Source organism: Zonotrichia albicollis, chromosome Z (genome assembly GCF_047830755.1).
Source record: "Zonotrichia albicollis isolate bZonAlb1 chromosome Z, bZonAlb1.hap1, whole genome shotgun sequence".
Classification (NCBI taxonomy): domain Eukaryota; kingdom Metazoa; phylum Chordata; class Aves; order Passeriformes; family Passerellidae; genus Zonotrichia; species Zonotrichia albicollis.
Window position 1 is genome coordinate 71,364,785 of NC_133860.1, and position 20,747 is coordinate 71,385,531.

The window sequence follows — 20,747 nt, forward strand, 5'->3', positions numbered from 1 at the left end:
AACTTCTGAAGACCAAGACACTATTTGAAGTGTCAAGTATATATGTCAAGAATGAATAGAGCCAGCTTTTATACTCACATCTGAAAGAAATAAATTAATTATTTCAGAAGATATAGAAAAATTGGGTTCTTTAGCAAAGCACTTATGAGGAAGCACACTGATGAATTAAGCAAATGAATATAAGGTCTGCATATAGATAAAATGGAATAAACCCCCCCCCTCATCCCCAATATGTGTTGTCCAGATCCCAATTTAATTTATGAAGAAGAGAGCTAGAAGAATTATTCAGCTCTTTGGTGCCTCAGTATTCTTCAACCACTTTCCCCTAAGTTAAAGTCAAGTCCTTTGTAACTCATCTGCAAAGTACAAATACTGTGCAAAGCAATTTTGAAGTAGAAAGACAACTTTTTCACAATACTGTACACTGCAAAAGCTGTAACTAAGTCTAAAATAGATATTTTTTTCTCTTTGGCTTAACCATGTGAGGAAGTACCAAAAAAAAAGCAAGTAAAAAACAATGTCCTGTATATTTATAGAATGGCTATAAATAGTCCAGCTGCAAATGCTGAAGTTCAGTTTCTACAGTCCTTCTTTAGTTTTATTACATTTTGAAGGCTATTAGAAAAGTAACATTATTTTTATGTAGATTGCTAATGCTACTCCTGTTAGATGGAAGACAGAGAATTCAAAGGAGAAATTAATATACAAAGAAGATTTGACTTCTTCCATTAACTTAATATCGTCTCTACAGAGGAGCTTCTCTTTATGTAAGATCAGCATTTCTCAATGCTGTTCTTTGTCTTTCAATAATCCTTCTGTATCTTTCCCTTTCATATAATTGAAATCAATATTGTCAGCTAAAATTGCTTCCTAAATTCTATTCAATGAAGATGAGTGATAGAGTGCAATGGAATAGTAATTAAATTCTAAAATTTGAATTTTCTTTCCTCCTCATGACAAAAAACTGTTAGGCATTATATTCCTTTTGGAAAGGTGAAGAAAAATGCTGCATAAAACTTATTGACCAGCTGTCAGTAAAAAGGTGATTCAAGGACCCTAGTCCCTCTGATCTCCATTGCCTTGGTTTTTTTCTTAATTAAATCAGTCTGCAATTGCATATAGTTAGGTACAAAACTCTAGTCACAATAAAGCTTGAATAAAGCTATATAAAGAGGAGGAGAAACCTTTATGGGTCTCACCCTTGATGAAAATATCACTTTTGACAAAAAGCTATATAAATTTACTTTAAAATAGATTTGTTCCATTATCCAGCTAATTAAGTCATGTGAAAAGTCTTCCTCCAAATCCAAGCAATAAAAGCTTTTTCAGTATTAATTTATCTGGATGGTTTGCTGGAGGAATCTGTCAGTTTGCCCACTGACTAGTGAAATAGTCACCTTAGCAGGGGTTTTCCTGCCACATGACTCACACCTTCAAAACAGGAAAAAGAAAAAATATGCTGTATTTTACTGCAATTTTTTTCATATTCAGCTGCCATTTTGTTTTATTTATTTACAGTAGGGCCTTGATGGAACAGCAATAAAATTTTCTGGAGCGCTATGCATCCTGGAGCACTACACTTACAAATAAAATCTGAAAGTGTTTATACAGAGAAAAAAAAAACCCAACTGTTGAAATCAATGGGTTTGAAATTCTTTGAAGAAATTACTTGGTATTCTGCTTCACTAAATTATTAAGTAAGTTTTACTCTTGTGCTCTTGCCACATGGAATTCTACTTTAACATTAAAGAAATGTTGTATGATTGGGTAAAAATTGGCAATCATCCCAAGACATTATTGAAAAAACAACTTTGCTTCAGAGTCCTCTATAGATTTTGAAAATCCAAATGTATTAAATGATTGTCCCTTGTTAACACCATTGTGGTGACTTCATTAAGGAAATCCCTTGAATTTTTAGGCAGGACATCTGCTGTGGGGAAGAAAAAAGGATTTGAATCTTTCCCAAACTCATATCAGTCCACGTATGTATTACTATTATATTTTAATATAGTTCTTACTAATTTTTGCAGTTCTAACATCAGGTTTACTGGTCTACAGCGTCACTTATCATCCCAGGAACCTTTGCACTGTATTAGCCATTTGCCAGCTGTGTGGTGTTGACACAGTCGTTAGCAAGATGTTATATGTTCTGCAGTTAGCAATCAGCTACTTCATCTTCAAATCTATTTATAAACACTCATTGATATTTTTCCCCTTTATTTCTTTTTACTATATCCTCTTACTTCAAAAACAATATAGGATAGGTATTCAAACTATCCATCTTTTTCTTCTTTGTGGAGTACTAAGCGAAAGATGTAAGATCAGGACTCAAGGCTTTGAGGTCTTTGTTATGAACAAAAATTCGGTTAATATTTTTTTTTGTGAGAAAGAGCTACAGGGAGGCAGCCAGATCTCTGTCCCTGCCAGGGTTCTGTGTGCTTTGTTATTGTAATCACGGGTCGTTGTAACTTATCGCCCCTTTTGTATTAGTAAAGGCCTGGCTGGGGTGGGATGATGGCCCTTCCCCGAGGCTAAGGTGTTCTCTTCCCAGCATAGGGAAGACACCTGAGAGGGTGGGGGGGTTATGCAAAGTGACTCCAAGACCAGCATGCTTTTTGGGACCCCGACTCCAGAGGCACAGAGAAAACCCCAAAAACAACGACCCAAATAAGAGCTGAGAGACTAAAGTGATGTCTGGACATGAGGAGCCGAGTGCTGAGCCTGCAGAGATGCTGAACACCTTCGGAGCCCCTCTCGTCCTGAGCAGAGAGTCGTCCCGACGCCGGGACCAGGCGGGACAGAGCCAGACAAAGTAAGATCTGACGGGGACATCAGACCCTAAACGCTCCCACGAGGACCGGATCCCCCGGCTCTGCTCCTAGTGGACGGAGCTGCGCACATCCTCCTCCTCTGAGTCGCCCTGGGAGACGCGACGGGGACTGCAGCCCTGCTGAGCCGCCCAATCCTGCGCTGATCACTTTTAATAAAGGCATTAAAAAGGAGAAGAAGTCTCCTGGCCCTGTTTATTTCAGTCTTTATCATATCTACTTCCTGACTCTTTAGATGTTTTCCCTTCTAGTAGCTAAATTCTCATGTCATTTGTTTTTGGCAATGCCCAGGATTAAAATCTCACATGTAATGATCAGCTAAGTACCCAGCTCATGTCTGCATCTGCCTAAAACTGGTTTTAAGTATTTTTTCTACCTCTGTCTCACCATCATGGCCAACTCCATTGGACATTTTTGCAACTTGTCACATAATTTCTCTTTTTCCCTTAATGCTCTCTTCAAAACAGAGGTGTTGCTACCTGTTTCCACAAACTCTCTTACTTAATAATCTTATGAAATAGAAGTGTCCCCTAGCATGTGAGAGACAATGCCGTAGATCCCTCCTGTGTGATAAAATTTTAAATCCCGCTGAGCAGGATCACTAATTGCCAGAATATAAGGTAAGGTTTTTTCAATTACTCTTACTGTAGAACAGAATAATTAAATAGCCACTGCAATGCTCTTCAGACTAATGGCTGAGGAAGTAATTTGGGACATGGAAACCTGGATTCCAATCCCTGTACTAATGAGTGTTTAAAGTTCATTCTATTATGTGTTTTATTTCAGAAAACTCCTTAGGTTAGTGGCAAAAGCATAGAGCTAGGAGACTCACATTAAAACTCATCAAACAGAAGGAGATATTGACCCTATTTGTTCTGCAGCTTGGGCATGTGCTGAGCAGGTGAAACACTGCTTGGGCACTCCTGCATCCTGTTTGTTCTTTCTTCATGTTCTCTCCATTTTTGCAAGGAGCAGTGATGAATTCTGTGCCCCAGGAAACAGTTTGGGGGATGGGGATCTATCCTGGCATGGTAGTATCTCATTTCTCTGAAATGCCATCATCCTTCACAAAGCAGTTGCCTGCTGGCTAGCTTAGGCTCAGGTGTTGCATTTCTATTTTGCAGTTAGGTGATTAACTCTTGAAGTATATTAGGTAAAGTTTAAGTTGTAATCAGCAAGCAAAGGGTTCCTATTATATTGGTAGCTAGATACCCAAGAACAGCTATAGTGCTGAGAAATACAGCATTTACAACCACTGCTGATGTGGTGCACAGCTTTTGAACCTTTAATTCAGGTCACAGAGATCAAGTGATGCACTGTGGAGCAAGGTCTGTATTCAAAAAAAGAGGAGTTTCACTGGTTAACAATTTTAAGTATCACTTATGTCCTAGAATAATAGATTTCATAATTTTATGAAATTATTGTCAAGATATACTCAGGTGAGAGACAGTATAAACCATGATTAAGAAATCCATCTACTAGGAAATTTTCTGGAAGCAGAAACTTAAAGTATGCAAGCTACTGAGCAGTTATTCAAAACAGGCAAAGACTGAAATGAGAGAGGTGTTCTAGGATACATAAAAATTGCCTACCTTAAATGAGCACTTTTCAAATTAAATTCTAAAACTGAGAAAATACAAAGATAAAATTGCAAACTAACCCTAATTTGGATTATCTTCTAACAGTTCCTTCTTTTGCCAGTGGTCTTGTGGGCTTCATTGATCTTTTATAATTTCTCAAGTATCTGGATTATTATTACATCCTTATCCCAGTTTGGTCATACATTAGTGCTCCACTGGCTCACTGAAAAAAACTAAGAGGAAAAAGGCAATGTAGTGACTAAAAATCACCCCTTAAACACTTCACTCTCATGGTATTCCAGGCATGCAGGGATTCAGAGCAAACTAAGACAATGTAAAAGGATTTTTAATCAAGTTATAAAACTGCTGATATTCTCCTAGCCAAATAAGGAAGTTTTATTTATATTACTGTAAAATATGTATCTTTAACTCCATGACCACCTGGAAAAGCTACTGCAATAAATATCATTCCTCCATGCAGGAGCTGGGGGAAAAATACAAATAGATAATTCATGTTTATTTATTAACTGCTCATTTAGATTTAAATGCCTATTGTTGTTTTTCATCTTGTGGTCTCATTCCTTCATATTCTGAGGTTCATTGGTGATCTCCTTCCTTCATATTCTTTAGTTTGTCAAAATGAACAGGACTCTCTTCAGTAAAATAGATTTAAAGTGATGACTTTAGCAAAAGAAATTTCTAGAATTACACAAAATTGTTATCAGGTAATTCTGTTCCTGGACATTACTAGAAAGCTATATTGTGTCAGGCAACTATGCAAGCCGAAGGAAGGATTTGTTTCCTGTAAGAAGTAGACATAATCTTATGCTTTGAATCTCCTTGCCTGTTTCATTCATGAACATGTTCACACAATAAATACATGTATGCAATCTCTCTACACAGAAATACAAGAGTACTACAGCAGCTGGAAAAACTCAGTAATATTGTGCAGAGCTCTTCATATTTCTCCTTGAAAGTTGTTCTCATCTACATGGCATATTTTTGTCCACTGTGATATTGTACTGAGAAAGTACTCTCCAGTTTTCCAGGGCATCTTATTTAATTGTTAAATGTCTGTTTCCATATATTTTCTTTCTTCCGAAGTAGCCTAATTCCAATAGTTTACTTTTAATGTATCTTATTGATATTATTTTAGAAAAAAGTCTTTACACTCAGGGGAACACCTGAACTCAGGCTGAAATACTCTTCTTCTGCCCTTCTGCTTTACTGAAAAATAAAGTCTTGTACTAGAAATATGAAAGAATACCAAATCTGGTAGCACAATAGTAATTGGCTTCATTTTCAGAATTCCTAAGCACTTGATATAATTGTCAGTTTGGCAAAATATATCAGTCAAGAAGTTCCAAAAGATCTGTCACACCACCTCCAAGAGTTTAACATAATTTGCAGAGTACCTGAGTCATATCCTTCACAGGTATAATAGAACCAAATGTGTCCCCTTGACTGCAGTAGTCTGTGACAAGTATTTTTAAAAAAACGTGAATATTCACAAGCCTCCTGAAAAGTAAACTGGGTTAATCTTAGCTCATGCCTTAACAGGATAGAGGATGTTAAGAATGAGCTCATCATTACTAATCCTGCGTTCTTTGCTTGGACTTTGGAGATAAGCTTGGTTTCAACAAATGACATAAAATTAGGAACCTTAGGAAACTACTGCTTTAATGTAGCAATAAAGGAAGAATTTTTAATGTTCTTTTACAAAATGACCTGAGGTAGGAATATTAGACATTGCTGCGGGTAACACAGTGAACAGCTTCAGTATGGTCTCACAGATAAAGATGCATTTTAAAATAATAGGACGAAGAATAACAAGAATAGCTTAATAACTTTGAAGACACATCAGTAAGCGTTCTGCTCTGAAATGCTGCCCTGGACATTTCTTCTCAAGGAGGTGTTTCAGTCCTAAGTGTGACTAAGAAATGGATAATATACATAGGCCAGGTACAGAAAACACTTTTGAAAGAAAAAACTACATGGACTTCTCACTTAACTTTTTTGAATGGCCTTCTGTTGTACAACACAATGTTATTAAAATAGGGGTTTTTTTAAATAAAAAGCCTAAAAATAAAATGCAATAAGAACAAAAGGAATAAGACCTGTATCTCCTTTCTCCTATCAGAAAAGTTAGCAGCAAGTGAATGAAATATTAGAAACAGAATTATTCAAAATTTATAACGGAATTGGGTTTTTTTTCTAAAATTTTTCCTGAACTTTTACAAATTATTTTCTTGGGGAGTCTGATCAGTAATGTCAGAAAGATTAGAATGTGGACAGGGCATCAATATAGATTTATAACTAGTGTTTCAAATAAGAGACCTTGGAAGAGGGATCCAACCTATTATCTCACAGCAATCACTGCCAGAGCTGTTACAGGGCACATCTGAAACCAGACAGGTCTGCAGACCCTGTCAGCCTGCTGCGTTCTGGAGATGCTCTTCCTGCCAGAAGCAGAGCTGCTTCCTTGCTCCACATCCACTGATCCAGCCTCATCAATCACCAGGCTTCTGTCACCCACAGCATTTAAAGTCATGCTGAACACATGCCCTAGCAAGGGGAATGGATTGTCCCCTTATTTACTGTCAAGTCCTGAGCACCATTCATATACCAAATGTCTGATCAACTTCCATCAGAGATAGGATACTCTCCCAAACTTGGGGTCTAGACACTGCCTTCTTCTCACAAAGAGGGGCAGCCCTGGTGCTCGCAGGCCTTATCTGCTTTCTGTAGCTGAGAGGAAGGACATGTCAGCCATCTCTATCATCTGCTGAGGACCTAGATTCAGCTCGTAAAAATGACAAGAAATTTTCACTAGTATGATTATTCTTAAAAGAGCAAGTACTTTACACCAATAAGCCAGTTTTCACTGCTCAGGAGTCCAGTAAAATGGTATTTGTATTCTACAGAGATAAAATGTGTTCCCAGAATTTAAAACTAGTATTTAATTACAGGCATTCTTGCATTTAAGAAATTCAGACATGGTGACATTCAAACTGAGACAATTTTTTTGTATACGTATTGTATTTCTGGCCGAAACATCACCTCTCCTTTTAAGCACCCTTTTCAAACACTATGTCTCAGATATTTTTTTTAAACATCTGCTGTCACATCTATTTAGGAGTTGCAGCTTTTTTTATCCCTCATTGCCATTCTTTCCACCTCACATAATTCATCTCTATAGTTCCACGATTCCTTCACAGTGACTGCTGTCTTGTTTTCATTTCTAGCTCTGCTGCCATGAGTCAGTTTCATACTCCAGACTAGAGACCAGCAAGCAATACTGTTCTACTTAAAAGGTTTTTACCTGCTTACAAGGAAATTGTTTATGAGCATACTAGGGGACATTTTCATGCAAGTTCACACTTTGCATCATAATAAACAGAAATTACCCTCTTCCTTCCAGTGTGTGACTCTGCAATCACTTTCAATGCTTTAGCGCCGACCTTCCCAGCCTGCCCACAGCCCTGTTATTACATAAGTATATATGTAGAAATAAACGTGTATTGGCAGACTTTGTGCCTGCCAAAATATTGGCAGAGTTTGCACCTGCCTAAAGCAGCCACCCTTCTCCAAATGTAAATCACTACATTCCATTAGAAAATGACCCCTATAATTGTATGTCTCTTTATTAATGCCTCATAGTGCCTCCTGTACTTCGCTTGCTGTAGATCTATCATCCTCACCTAGAATCTGCAATTACATTTGCCACTGTCCTCTAGGACAGATTTCAAAATTAAGCCTTTGGATTTTGTCTACAAAATACTTGTTTACTTGTGCAAAGAGACACTTCTGTAGAAAGACATGAGCAAATATTATCTGTCATATACATTTGATCTGTGTAAATACTTGCCTGTAGAAATGAAAGCATTACACTCAAAGCAGTTGAGCTAGAGTAGAAGGAGTAAAACTGAGTAGTTTATTACTAGTAATTAGTTTGTTACAGAGTAATTAGGTAATTCAGGTTTACATCAAAATAGATTTAGGAATTCTTTTTAATCTTTAATGAAACTGGAAACTGAAAGAGGTTTTGTGGTTGCAAATAAAAGAAAATAGATAAACACATATTTTCATAGATGCCATTATTCTCTTCCTTATTCCATAATCCTACTGCTAGACTAAGCCAACAAGGACCTTGCAAACTTCTGCATTTGTTTGGGAGATCCAGCCCCACAGGGCAGCACAAAGTGGTCTGAGTAGAGACATTTTTGTGCCATCCTTTTGGTATTTTTGTGCACTGGATAGATGGCTATTCATGAGTGTAGAAGCAGAAACAACAGTTCACCTGCAAGTCTTAACTGCCAGACCTCAAAGGCCCTCATGCACAAAAGGGAACAGGAAAAGGGAACATAGAAGGACTGCTTACAGCTGATTATTTGAGAATGCAGAGATGGGCTTTATTGATTTACTTTTGTGAATAAGCATAGACACACTTTTTATAATACGTGTTTTTTTTTCATTAATGCCACATTTCACTTCCTAAATAAAATTTGTGGATATTTGAGTCAAAGAGAAAGTATTTTTTCCTTTTTCTGTTATGCAAAATGTGCTCATAAAGCACAATTCATAAAAATCCTGGTGAAGTTGAAAAAAAATTGCCAAAACAATTTTTTTGAAGTGGCTCTTCAAAGTAAGTAAAGAGTGCATACAGAGACTTAAAATTAATTATTTTAAACTAGCAGAAATATAGCAGCTCCACCTCTTGGAAAAACTGTCCCGTCAGTTATGTAGCATGTGCATGAGAAGGGCAGCAGGGCAAAAAACTCATCCAAACTAACACGTGTATTAGCTCGATGACAAATGAATTTGATGGCATTTAGCTTGTAGTGAATCCTCCTTTTCCCACATACCTAACATACATAGGAGACATGACACGCTGTATTTAACATGAAAGAATAACAGTGACTATAGGTCACTACAGGTGACTACAGATTGGCATGTTTTAAAGTATAAGCAATCCTTGAATGTCAGATTAAACTCCCAGAGGTTGTCAGAAATTTCTAGCAAATACTATACCAGCCTCAAAATTTCAGGGCAATTCTGAAAGCAGCTTTAGGATCTGGAGTTCAAAGTGTTGTGTGTTTCCTTGAGCATTCAAATGCTGATACTGCACTGAAGCAGACATAGAAGCCTGGTCATGAGAAAGGCTGGAAATGTTCCTTTGGCTCCTCCAAAAGGGACAGCACTGGATGTTGCTGCTGTTTGGTGAGGATATGCACCCAGCTTTTGGAAAGGTGCCTTTTAAAGGGCCTCTCTGCACCTCTCTGTGGGGGTGGAGGTGGGATCCTGTTCCTGTTCTGATGAGAGTATTTGATTTTTGTTTAAACATGTGACTTGGGTACTTTCTTGCTCAGTGACCGAAGAATCATCTCAAATTTCATAAGCAGACAGTTGTAAAGGGACGAGATTGGTTGTTTCTTCCCTCAGTTACAGTACAGCTTGATTTTTAGGACCTGCTTTCTGAGATGGAATTCATCCAGGCTGGCAGAAAAGAAAATAACTTTTTCTTCCCTACTGTGTTTAAGCGAAGCATACCCAGATCCATATGCCTTAGATTTAAGAGGTGAACACAATACCTGATGGTATTTAAAGGAAAATATTATGCTCCCACCCCATCTGGAGAGAGTTTTCAATAGAACCATTTGTTAAGTGTTGGATTTGTGATCGTGTCCTGTCCTCTGTTGACACTTCTGATGAGCTGAAGCTCTGCACACTGGGGTTGCTACATGCTGGAATCCACATCCCCAGACTCCAGAGTGGGGATCAAGGGCCTAGAAACAAGGTACATGGAGGCACATGTAGATGTTGCCGCTCCACCCTTCAGAGAACATGACCTGCTGAATACTGGAATTCTGTTCTTGAAAAGACTTTTCATGGTCAAGTAGTGTGTAAGACTTCGATGACTTGTTGTTTCAACACTGTCACTTGCACTGCTGTTTCCTGAGACAGTACAGGAAGATGTTTTATTTAATGATCACAAATGGGAAAATGGATTCCTTCTACGAAAAACTTTCTACTCCAGAAGACAGGCTTTTTGAGACAGAAAAGGCTAGTTTGATTTAGACCAGCTTCAACACTGATAAATTTTCGATATTGGTAATATTTTATGAGAAAGAACATTCAGGTCATACTTTGTAACAGTAACAGCAGAGATTTCATAATTTAAATAGGAAGATCTTTTCCACATTGAACTTGGTTTTGATCTTCTGACAAGATAAATAATCTAAAATACTAGTCAGGGTGAAGAAATCATACTATTTATATATTTTGCATGTTTACATCGGACTACTCTAATGTAGAATATATTTTGAATGTGTGAAGAATAATAATTTTTTAATTTAAGAACAATAATTTTTAAAAAGTAGTTCTTCTGTTGAGAAATTGTCTGGTTATCCAAACTCTTTAAAGCAGTCTACTATGTTATATGTATTTTAAATATCACTTTGCTAATACAATAGCTACTAATCTCATATACTGGGTTGCAAAGATATTTTTTACCCATCTGGAAGGAATTAATCGTAATTCTGTAGAAATTCTATTTTCTGAATAGGGTAGAATTTAATGTAAAAGTTGTTGTGTTTTAACCCCAGCCAGCCAACAAGCCCCAGGCAGCTCCTTGCTCAGTCCCCCACCAGAGAGACTACGAAGAGAATGGGAAGGGTAAAAGCCAGAATACTCATGAGCTGAGATAAAGACAGTTTATTAGGGAAAACAAAAGCCATGCACTCAAGTGAAGCAAGATAATTATTTCACTGCTTCCCATGGGGAGGCAGGTGTTCAGCCATCGCCAGGAGAGCAGGGCCTCATCGTGCGTAGTGCTTGCTTGGAAAGACAAATGAAATCACTGCAAACATTCCCCCTTCCTCTTTCTTCCCCCCAGCTTTATGTCCTGAGCATGATGTCACATGGTCTGGAAATCCCTTTGGTCAGTTTGGGTCACCTGTCCCAGCTGTGTCTCCTCCCAGCCTCTCATGCACTCCCAACTTCTCACCCGTGTGGCAGCACAAAGAGCAGCAAAGGCCTTGGCTCTGTGTAAGCCCTGCTGAGCAACAACATAAACATCTCTCTGTTATCAACCCTGTGTTCAGCACAAATCCAAACACAGCCACTGTGAAGAAAATTAACTCTTCCCTAGCTGAAAAATATTGAAATAAGGGATAAAGTAGAGAAGTGAGAAGAATTATACTTTAGGGAATGCCAATTTTATAAAATTTCCCATCAAGTTCTGGAATATCGCTTCAAATAGTTGTTTAGCTGTACAGTTTACCCAGCCAGGCCCAGCTTGAAGCAGAGGATGTTTGAGTGACTCCATACTTTAATAAATGCTTCCCTGTCTTCTACCACCTCAGAAGTGCTTTCAAGTAATGTAAGTGTACTGTTTCCTCGGCAGCAGGGAAGGGTGAGAAGGAGGGGTAATGTGAAAGGTAGAGGAGGGGAGAAAATAAAGTACTGCAGACATAGCTAGCTAGGAAGGAAGGAGATGCTCTTCCCAAAGTCATTTCTCAAACCAGTCATTTCATAAATTAGAAAAACAAGCACATAAATACAATCAACAGTATATTGAGTAGGAAGTGTAACTGCAGGTAACAAAAAATTGAACATTTACTTTCATCTTTTCTCTGCTTCCATTTGTTCTGCAAGTGCATAAACTTTCCAGACTTGTTAGAGAGAGAATTTCTGTAAGCAGGACCACAATGTACATTGAAATTTGCGTGTACTATGAGCACATCCATAAAACTTTAGGTGTGATGATGACAGCACTAAACAAACAGACTTCTGCAACAGGAGATTTGAATATGCTCCAGAAATTGCAGACTTTCAGGGTATCAGGAATGCAGAAACAAATAAAAAATCCTCCAATAAACACAAGGAAGGAAGCTTACATTTTATATGTTTTGAATTGTGAGGGTTACTGGCTGGAAGAACCTACCATTACAGATTTGAAAGCATTCACACACACCTGATAAAAGCAATGTCCATCTTTCACATTTTACAGCCTAATAAGGGAACCTGTTATTAAGTAACCTTGAAGGAACTTTCCAAATAGAACAAAGAAAATACAAATCTATAGCAATTCTGTTCTTAAAGCTAAACAGAGCACTAAAAATTAAGTACCTATAGGGGAAAAAAAAACCCAACAACCTTACTTTTAAACATGGGCAAATTTAATTATTTAGAAGCAGTTGCTACACAAATCACAGATGACATATTTTACAGAGAGAAAAAGCATTGCTAACGTCCACCTCTGCAAGGTATAATCTTATATTTAGATGTAAGTGCTGGATTTAACAGGTCAAAATTCTGCAAAAACATTCTACACAGTTAAAAGTAAATTCTTACACTTGATAATTCCACACATGCTAAAAGTCACTCTGCGCTCTTGCACAGGCTGAAATAGGAAAAACTATTTAAATGCATTAAATTAGCATTTCAGTAATTGTACTGAGTTATCTGTTACAAAACTGCAACAATTTGTGAGAATAATAAAAGGTAGTCTGATTAAGCATAATTTAAGAGTCACCTGCTGAGCACCTGAATCAGCTGGCTAAATGTATCTCCGTTGTATGTTGCCATGTGAGCTTTTCAAATGACCAGCTGATCCACGCCACTTCAAATATTTCATAGTGGTTTTTATCCTCCCAAAAATCCAATTTTTCTTGTGTCTGTTGTGTTTCCAGTCCTGTTGTTAATACAGTTTAGCTCAATACTGCTTGGCAGTATTTATCTTGTTCTTGCAATTAGAGAGGTTAGGGGAAAAAAAATCTCTTTTCCAAATATCCCCACTAATCATAATTATCAAGGGAGATCTGCAGTAACTGCTTCTCTCTTTATATTAAGGTGTGCATGCACATGCATGTAGACATACCCATGTAAAATCAACCTTTTTGGCACAGCAGATACAGGCCTTAAGACAATCAGTAAGAGCAGTTCCACTCAGTATATAATGAAAAGGCAGGAAAAACCCCGAAGTTTTATCCCAAACAGATGTTTCTGTCATAGGTGTTCACCATTGCCATGTTAGCATGATTGAGCAGTTCTGAGCTGCCACACTAATTAATGTGTGGTATATGAAATAATGTAACAATTAAGTTCGCACGAAGAATAGATTTTTTTTCCAGAAAACAAACACATCCATTCTTTAAAATTAACTTCAAAATTATTTAGCAATGGAAGATAGAACAAATAGCTAATTTCTGTTCTTTCTCATTAATCATGCCACAGCAGGGAAGGTTTATTTAGCTCTGAAAATGCAAACTCTCCACAAGTCTTAGTTTATACCTTGAAACTGTGATAAAATATCCCAGACTGCTCAATGAGACTAAAGTGAAAACTGGCTTATCAGTTTTCCAGCAAGCTGTGTGATGAGTATGACCTCTTGTGTTAGACATGGGAATATTCATTTTTTTTTATTCACACAATGAACAAGACAGTAAAGTCTAAAAGCTTGTAACAGCACTGTCCTTGCATTTCAACAAATAAACAGGATAGCAGAAGCAGAGGTATAACATTTGGGACTTGTGACTTGTATATATGAATTAGAAAACAAATGTGATCATTTCCTCACACAGATATCATATATTTCCCCACATAAAGATATCAGATATTTTAGTATAACAAGACCTTAAAAAGATTTTTTTTTCTTCTTCTTCACAATTCTAATATAAGCTTCCATGATCAGAGTAGATTAAGTTACAGGACAGAGCCTTGATGACTTCTAAATAAAACATGGAGATTTACAAATTTCTTAAAAGGCTTTTCAAGGTAAACTAGGTCATGAGCATTTATATCCTGGTAAAATGAAAGCTTAAAAGAAAGTACCTTTAAGAAAAATTAAGGACACAGAATAAACAGAAAAGGAAAGATGGAACCTTGCCTATCTAATTTTTACCTAGTTCACAAAACATGTATTTTGAAACCATGGTTCAGCAAGACAGTAGAAGCCCAGGTTCCCTGGGATTTTAATTTCCAAAGATTCCTGAGATTCATGTGTGTTTCAAAAAACAGGCAAAAATGGGACAAGCAAGACAGAAGTACAGTCCATGTTTTTCCAAAGAAAATGGAATATCTGAAGCTGCACTAAACAGCCTGTTCATTCTTAAGAATAACCTTTTATCTTGGCTGTTGGTGTTCAGGGAAATTAGTGCAATCTTGAGCATCCAGATGTACTTCCGTGTAACTTAAAAATGAAAGTATTTTATCATTTGTGGAATGAAGTGTGTGTAGATTTCCATTCAAAACTTGGTTGTAAGAAAATTTTTTTTTATCACAAGACATTATGATTTTTTGTATCATATATATTCCCACTTATGAGTGCTTTTCAAAATAACATGCTATGTAAAGATAACTGAATTTTGGTCTGTCTGTAAATAATTTATCTATACTGTAACACATGATATTTACCACATTAGTGAGGGTTGTTTCAATGTGTGGGTGATACATGTGCTTGCTTTAAAAGCTACATATTGATTAGGAATTAACTTTAAAATTTTATAACAGAGCGTATTTTAAAACGTTGTTAATGACACTGCCTCACTCATCTTTCTAACCTACAACTCATGTAAGGATTTCAAAGTAAATTGAATGTCACAGGAGACACAGAAATTATAAGGATGCGGGCTTTTATCCTAGAAAGGCTTGGTGGATTTTGTCTTTAACATTGCCGAGAAATTAAAGATGTAAGGAAGTCTTCCATGGTATCAAATATTGTCTGGGAAGAAAAAAAAAAAAAAAACAACAAAAAACCCCTCTCTTATAGTCTTGCCTAGTTGACAGCTGACAGGAATGACACAGCTGTAACAAGGTAAACCACGTCTCATTTTCATAATTCTTTCCTTAAATAACCTTTCCTTAAATAAATGCAGAAAGCAGACTTTACCTGATGCAGACATGTCTCTGCCTAACGGAGCTGCCAGAGCAGATTACTCAGTGGGGACTTGAGAGGCAAAGAAAGGGGAAAAGGCAAAATGGCAGCGGAGAACCAACTTCAGGCAGTGCATGGCAGGGAGCCGGAGACGGAGGGGACCTACTCAATGACACCGGCCCCGTTTCACGGTACAGCTCCTGCCGACCCGACGGAGCAGGTCTGCAGCCCTCGAACCTCCCCCGGCTGCCGCTGGCCTCACGCCCCGGCTGCGCCTCTCCCTCCTTCGGCTGAGGGAAGAAGGAGCAGCCGGCAGAAGCCGCGCGTCCCCCCCACCCGTCCTTCGTGACAGGCCGGGGATATGCCGGGAAGGGCTCCCCGCCCGGCGCCGCGGCCGCGGCCCCTTCCAGCCCTCCGCGGCCCGGGGCGGCGGGCGCGGAGAGAGCCCGACGCTGTGTTTTGCAGGGCGGCGGCGGCGGCGGCGCTGCTGGACAGCTCCGGAGCGCGACGCGGCGCCCATGTTCCGGAGACGGCGCAGATGTGAGTGGGGAGCCGGGGAGAGCCGCCGGGGAGAGCCGCGGCGGAGCCCCTTCGCCGACAGGCGGGGGAGATCCCGGGAGCGAGAGCGCTCCCCGCCCCCGGGAAGCCCCGGGTTTCCGCGGCGCGGGCGGGGCGGGCGGGGGGCGAGGGCAGCCCTCACCTGCGGGGGGCGGGAGGCGGGATCCCCGCGGGCGGGGGCCTCGCGCCCCCCGCTGACGGCGCGGCCGCTCCGCCCCCGCCAGGTGACGTGATGCCCGTTGTTTTGGTGCGCCCGACCAATCGGACGCGGCGGCTGGATTCTACGGGAGCCGGGATGGGCCCGTCGTGGCGGCAGCAGGACGCTCCCCTGCCGACCGTCACGCATTGCGCAGGGTGCACCACCGCCCGGTCCTCCTGCGGCTTTAACGGCCCCGGCATGGACCCGCCGCGCCACTTCCCGGCGGGCTTCGGCCCCGAGCAGCAGCAGCAGCACCAGCAACAGCAACAGCAGCAGCAGCGCCCGCCGGCGCCGCCGCACTGCCAGCAGCACGGCCAGGACAAGCAGAGCCTCCAGCAGCAGCAGCAGCAGCAGCAGAGCCCGTGCCTCCAGTGCAACAACTGCGCCTACTACGGGGCTGCTGCAGCAGCCGCGGGGGATAACCTGCCCCTGCTGCTCCGCGCCTCCTCGCCGCTTTCGGGCGCCTTTCGGACGCACTCCTCGCCGCTGTCTTCCGCCGCCTCCTCCCGGCACGGCAGCCAGCTGAACGTCAGCGAGTTCACCCCGTCCAGCCATGCTGGCGCGTCCAGACAGCCTCACCAATATTCCCAGTACCACCAGTGCCATAGCCTGCAGCAGAAGCAGGCAGCCAGCCCCAGCAGCAGTGTCAGCAGCAGCAGCACTCACCATCATCATCACCATCACCATCACCACCACCATCACCAGCAGCAGCAACGCCGGGAGAGCAACCCCTTCACCGAAATAGCCATGAGCAGCTGCAGGTACAACGGCGGCGTCATGCGGCCGCTCAGCAACCTGAGCTCGTCCCGCAGGAACCTGCACGATCTGGACTCCGAGTCGCAGCCTCTCCAGGCGCCGCTCGCCAGCCCCGCCGCCGCTGCCGCTGGCTCTGCCCCCGCCGCCGGCAGCCCCGCCGCCCCTGAGATCGTGGTCTCCAAGCCCGAACACAACAACTCCAACAACCTGGCGCTGTACAGCTCCGCCGGCCCCGGCCCCGGCCCCGGCACGGGAAGCTCCAACAACGGCGGGGGCAAGTCCAGCAAGAAGAAGAACCAGAACATCGGCTACAAGCTGGGACACCGCCGGGCTCTCTTCGAGAAGCGTAAGCGCCTGAGCGACTACGCGCTCATCTTCGGCATGTTCGGCATCGTCGTCATGGTCATCGAGACCGAACTCTCCTGGGGCGCCTACACCAAGGTATCAGCTCAGGCGGCAGCCGGTCCCGCCGCCCGCGGCCCCCGCCCCGTCCCCGTGCCGTGGTGTCCCCGCTGTCCGGTGCCGCCGGCCGCCTCCTCGGGCCGGGGTGGCGGTGCGGCGGAGCGGCCCCGCGCGTGGGTTCTCTGAGGAACGGCGGTGTCTTTCTCTTGCAGGAGTCTCTGTATTCCCTCGCTCTGAAATGCCTTATTAGCCTCTCCACGATTATCCTGCTCGGGCTTATCATCGTGTACCACGCAAGAGAAATCCAGGTAACGTTTCCTTCTGTGGGTCAGGGAGCGTGGCTGGCTTAGGTGGGGGTGCGAGGCGGTTTGTCCAGGGTAGCTGTGCTGGTAAGTACTGGGCGCGTCCTGCCGCTTCAGAAAGCAAGCGTGGTCTCTGCAAGGCTGCCGAAGTTGGTGAATGGACCTCAGCCCCGGAGACGGGCACCAAACGACGGGCAGAGAGCAGCCAGGAAGCTTTGCCTGCTAGGGAATTCTGCCTGCTAGGGACTGTTGTGCTATAGGACTGCCTAGCCTTAAGGTTATAACCTGCTTTCTAGGTGATGTGCCTGTCGTCTCCTGCAGCAGATGTGCAGCAATAGTCTTTTATTTTTCAGTGACTAAATTTCATGTTGCGCGTTTTCTCTTGACAGTAAGGTTAATGGTCTTCTCTGTGCAAGGTATGTAATCCTCAGTGAGCTGTCTGAAATAGGAGTGTACTCTAGGAGAGTGTTTAAAAGGAGGGGGATGATTGATATTTGACTTGTTTTATTTAATGCTGTAGTGTCTAGGAATGTGACCAGAGAAAAGTGTTAGGAAGGATAGGGCTAAAGGTAAGAGGAACATAATGGTCAAAACTATAGAATAAACCTCACAGGTACTGTCACAGGTTCTGTCCAGGTGACTTAGTCCTAATTTCAGTTGCATTTTTTTCGACCAAGAAATTAAAATGCAGCATTTCAGCTCAACCAAAGGGTACAACAGACAGAATTCAAAGTTTTGAAGGGCAAAATAATCTTACTCATAGATATAGTGCGTTTGCTTTTTCAGAGACTCCTTGAGCTGAAGACTGAAATGTCAGGTTTCAAGGGCAATGAAGACTTTTCCAGTGGTACCATTCAGTTAAATAAAAAGTAAAAACTCAAGCATTATACAGTACAATTCTTCTTCTGTGCAAATGAAAGCATGTACCTTCAATATGAAATGGTACATGGTCTACTAAGGGTAGTGTTTGAAAAGTATTGTGCCATGGAAGACTTTTTGCCAAATTGAATCAGGTTGTACGGTCTTTGCACATGCAAAACTTCTTTTCCTGGCTCAGAACCCAAGTTTTCTGCATTAATGTCAAAGATATTAAAAGTTTTTAAATGATATTGTATTGAATAAACAAGTGTTCTGGAGAGAGAGCAAATTTATAAACTACAGGACTACTGAAGAACAGGTTTCTTTATCAGTATAAAAATAAATAAGTAGCACTCCTGCAGTGTGGGAGCCTTATCTGGTGTATCTTTCCATAATATTTCTTCAGGCATGAACAGCAAAGCATAAAACAAGCCCTCTCCAAATGTTTAAAATATTCTATGCATTTTTCAGAAACTTTAAATGAAGAATTTTATGAAAGATAAATGGTTGAATGAAATAGTTGAATGAAAATGAAATAGTTGTAGGTCCATGCAGGTACCTCAGCTTATACTGAATAGTTACTCCAAGATTCAATAGTTTGTTGGGTGTTTTCAGGTAAGGATTTAAAAATTTTCACTGTCTTAGGAATCAGATCCCTTATGGATCAGAAAAGAAATATTTTTTTTAAATTGTCATTCCATTTTGGTTGGTTTTTTAAACTGATCATTTTAAAGAACTTTGTCATGTATGCAACTTCATGGCAGGAGTTGTGCAATCATATGGCTTAATCACGCTTAATGTAGTTTTCAGTGCTGCTGGACAGAGGACAAGTATACCTGCCTGTAAAACTGAAATACCCATATTTCAGAATGAGAGACACCAGAAACTGCAGTAGTCATGACAGTGCCTGGAGGAGCTGCAGCTTCAAGAGGTTCTGTCATTCACATCAAAAATAAAGAGAACTTCTCTGTTACAAGGAGTTTGGAAGGAAAGGATGTAGTACCTTCTCTAGCTGTTAGATATCTGCTCTCTTTTGAATTTAAGCATAGTGTGTTTTTCTTGCACTTGACTTTTAAAAAATATGATGATGAGTGCAGGACAAAGGCTATGTCAATTCTATGGTAATAAAATCTATGTTGCACTAGACACCTGGGGAGAAAATATATCTTTACAATCCCTTGGCTAAGAACATAATGTTCTCCAGGCAAAAGAAGATATTGTGTAACCGTGATAATGTAATGTTTTTTAAAAAACCTTTAAAGCAGACTGTTTTCTGAAGGCAGATGTGTCATTAATTCAAGCAAACGTTCTGCTCTGTGCAGAAGAATGAATAACGTCTGCAGAACAGAGCCCACAGCTGGTTGGTTGTGTCCTGGAGGATTTTTGCACCAACTGTTTGTCAGTCCTGTTGCCGTTGAAACATTCTTTTCTGATTATTGTCTGAAACATACTTAAATATTTGTTATAGTGTAAATAAGCAGGAATTCATTGAGAGAGGAAAATTTGTTCCATTGAAGAGAAGGTGGCTGTATTCAGCTTGCAGCTGTGGTATATTCAGCTTGCAGCTCCCTTTCGTACGGGAGCAAACTAACCTTTGCATAAGTGGATTTTTCTACAAAGCATGAGGTAAAGAAAAATGTTGGGAAATACAGAGCTGACAGTTTAGTGATTATTACTGAGTGCAGGATAAATTCTGACTGAAAAACTACTGTTGACCTAGAATGCTGGCAAGTGGAAGTCAGCTTTTTCATTCTTTTCAGTAGTCTTTGACCTTGATTTATTGGTAGGAAGATCAAACAGCCATGCTGCAAGGATGTCCATGGGACAGTGCCTAGAAGCACAGCAGGTGGCTTTAGTCTTCTCTTGAAGTGACATTGCTTTGTTTTGAAAAGTCAGCCAGTTAAACCAGTCTCCGGAGTTTATCTGCCCCAGACTTGCTCCTCTTTTTTTAAGGGAGTTGGGAGAGAAGTTTATAAAGGTTTGCCAGGATTCTTCCCAAGGCGGGAAGTGATACAGCAGCGTAAGACGAGTGGGTTCCCGTCCGTTCCCGCGGCCAGGCCGCGGTGTGTGTGCGGTGGGGCGCCGGAGCCCCCCGGGTGCGGCCGGGGCGCCGTGGCCGCCGCCGGTTCAGCACCGCAGACAGCTCCGCGCGTCCCGCCCGCCGTCGGAACCGGGACCCGCGCGGCTGCCCCAGAGCGCACAGCAAACTCTCCAGAAGGGTGCGAACTGCACTGCTTAGGCAAGGCTAACTGCGGGGATGCTGAGCAGTCTTTGTGAAATGCTGGAACTGTTTAAGCATTTCCCACAAATATGTTTTCAGGTATGGCGCTGTACTAGCCAGACTCCAGGAGTAAAAATGTGAGCTGTTATGAATTTTAAAGAATGCGA

The 20,747-nt window shown here is 41.3% G+C and overlaps 1 protein-coding gene across 4 annotated transcripts in view; it reads left to right on the plus strand.

Annotated features, from left to right (window-relative positions):
* Positions 1-20,747, plus strand: part of KCNN2 (potassium calcium-activated channel subfamily N member 2) — a 173,317-nt gene that overhangs the window by 36,448 nt on the left and 116,122 nt on the right. Inside the window, exons 1-4 of one of the 4 annotated variants that reach the window (XR_012578288.1) lie at positions 15,148-15,504; positions 15,750-15,824; positions 16,067-17,238; positions 17,412-17,507. Coding sequence is in view for 3 of the 4 variants with exons in the window: in XM_074533516.1 (XP_074389617.1) it covers positions 15,303-15,504; positions 15,750-15,824; positions 16,067-17,238; positions 17,412-17,507 (1,545 nt within the window). In the remaining variant the exon portion in view is untranslated. Of the gene's footprint in view, positions 1-15,147; positions 15,505-15,749; positions 15,825-16,066; positions 17,239-17,411; positions 17,508-20,747 lie in introns of those variants that run through there. The other 3 variants (XM_074533516.1, XM_074533514.1, XM_074533515.1) reach the window with 3 other exon arrangements.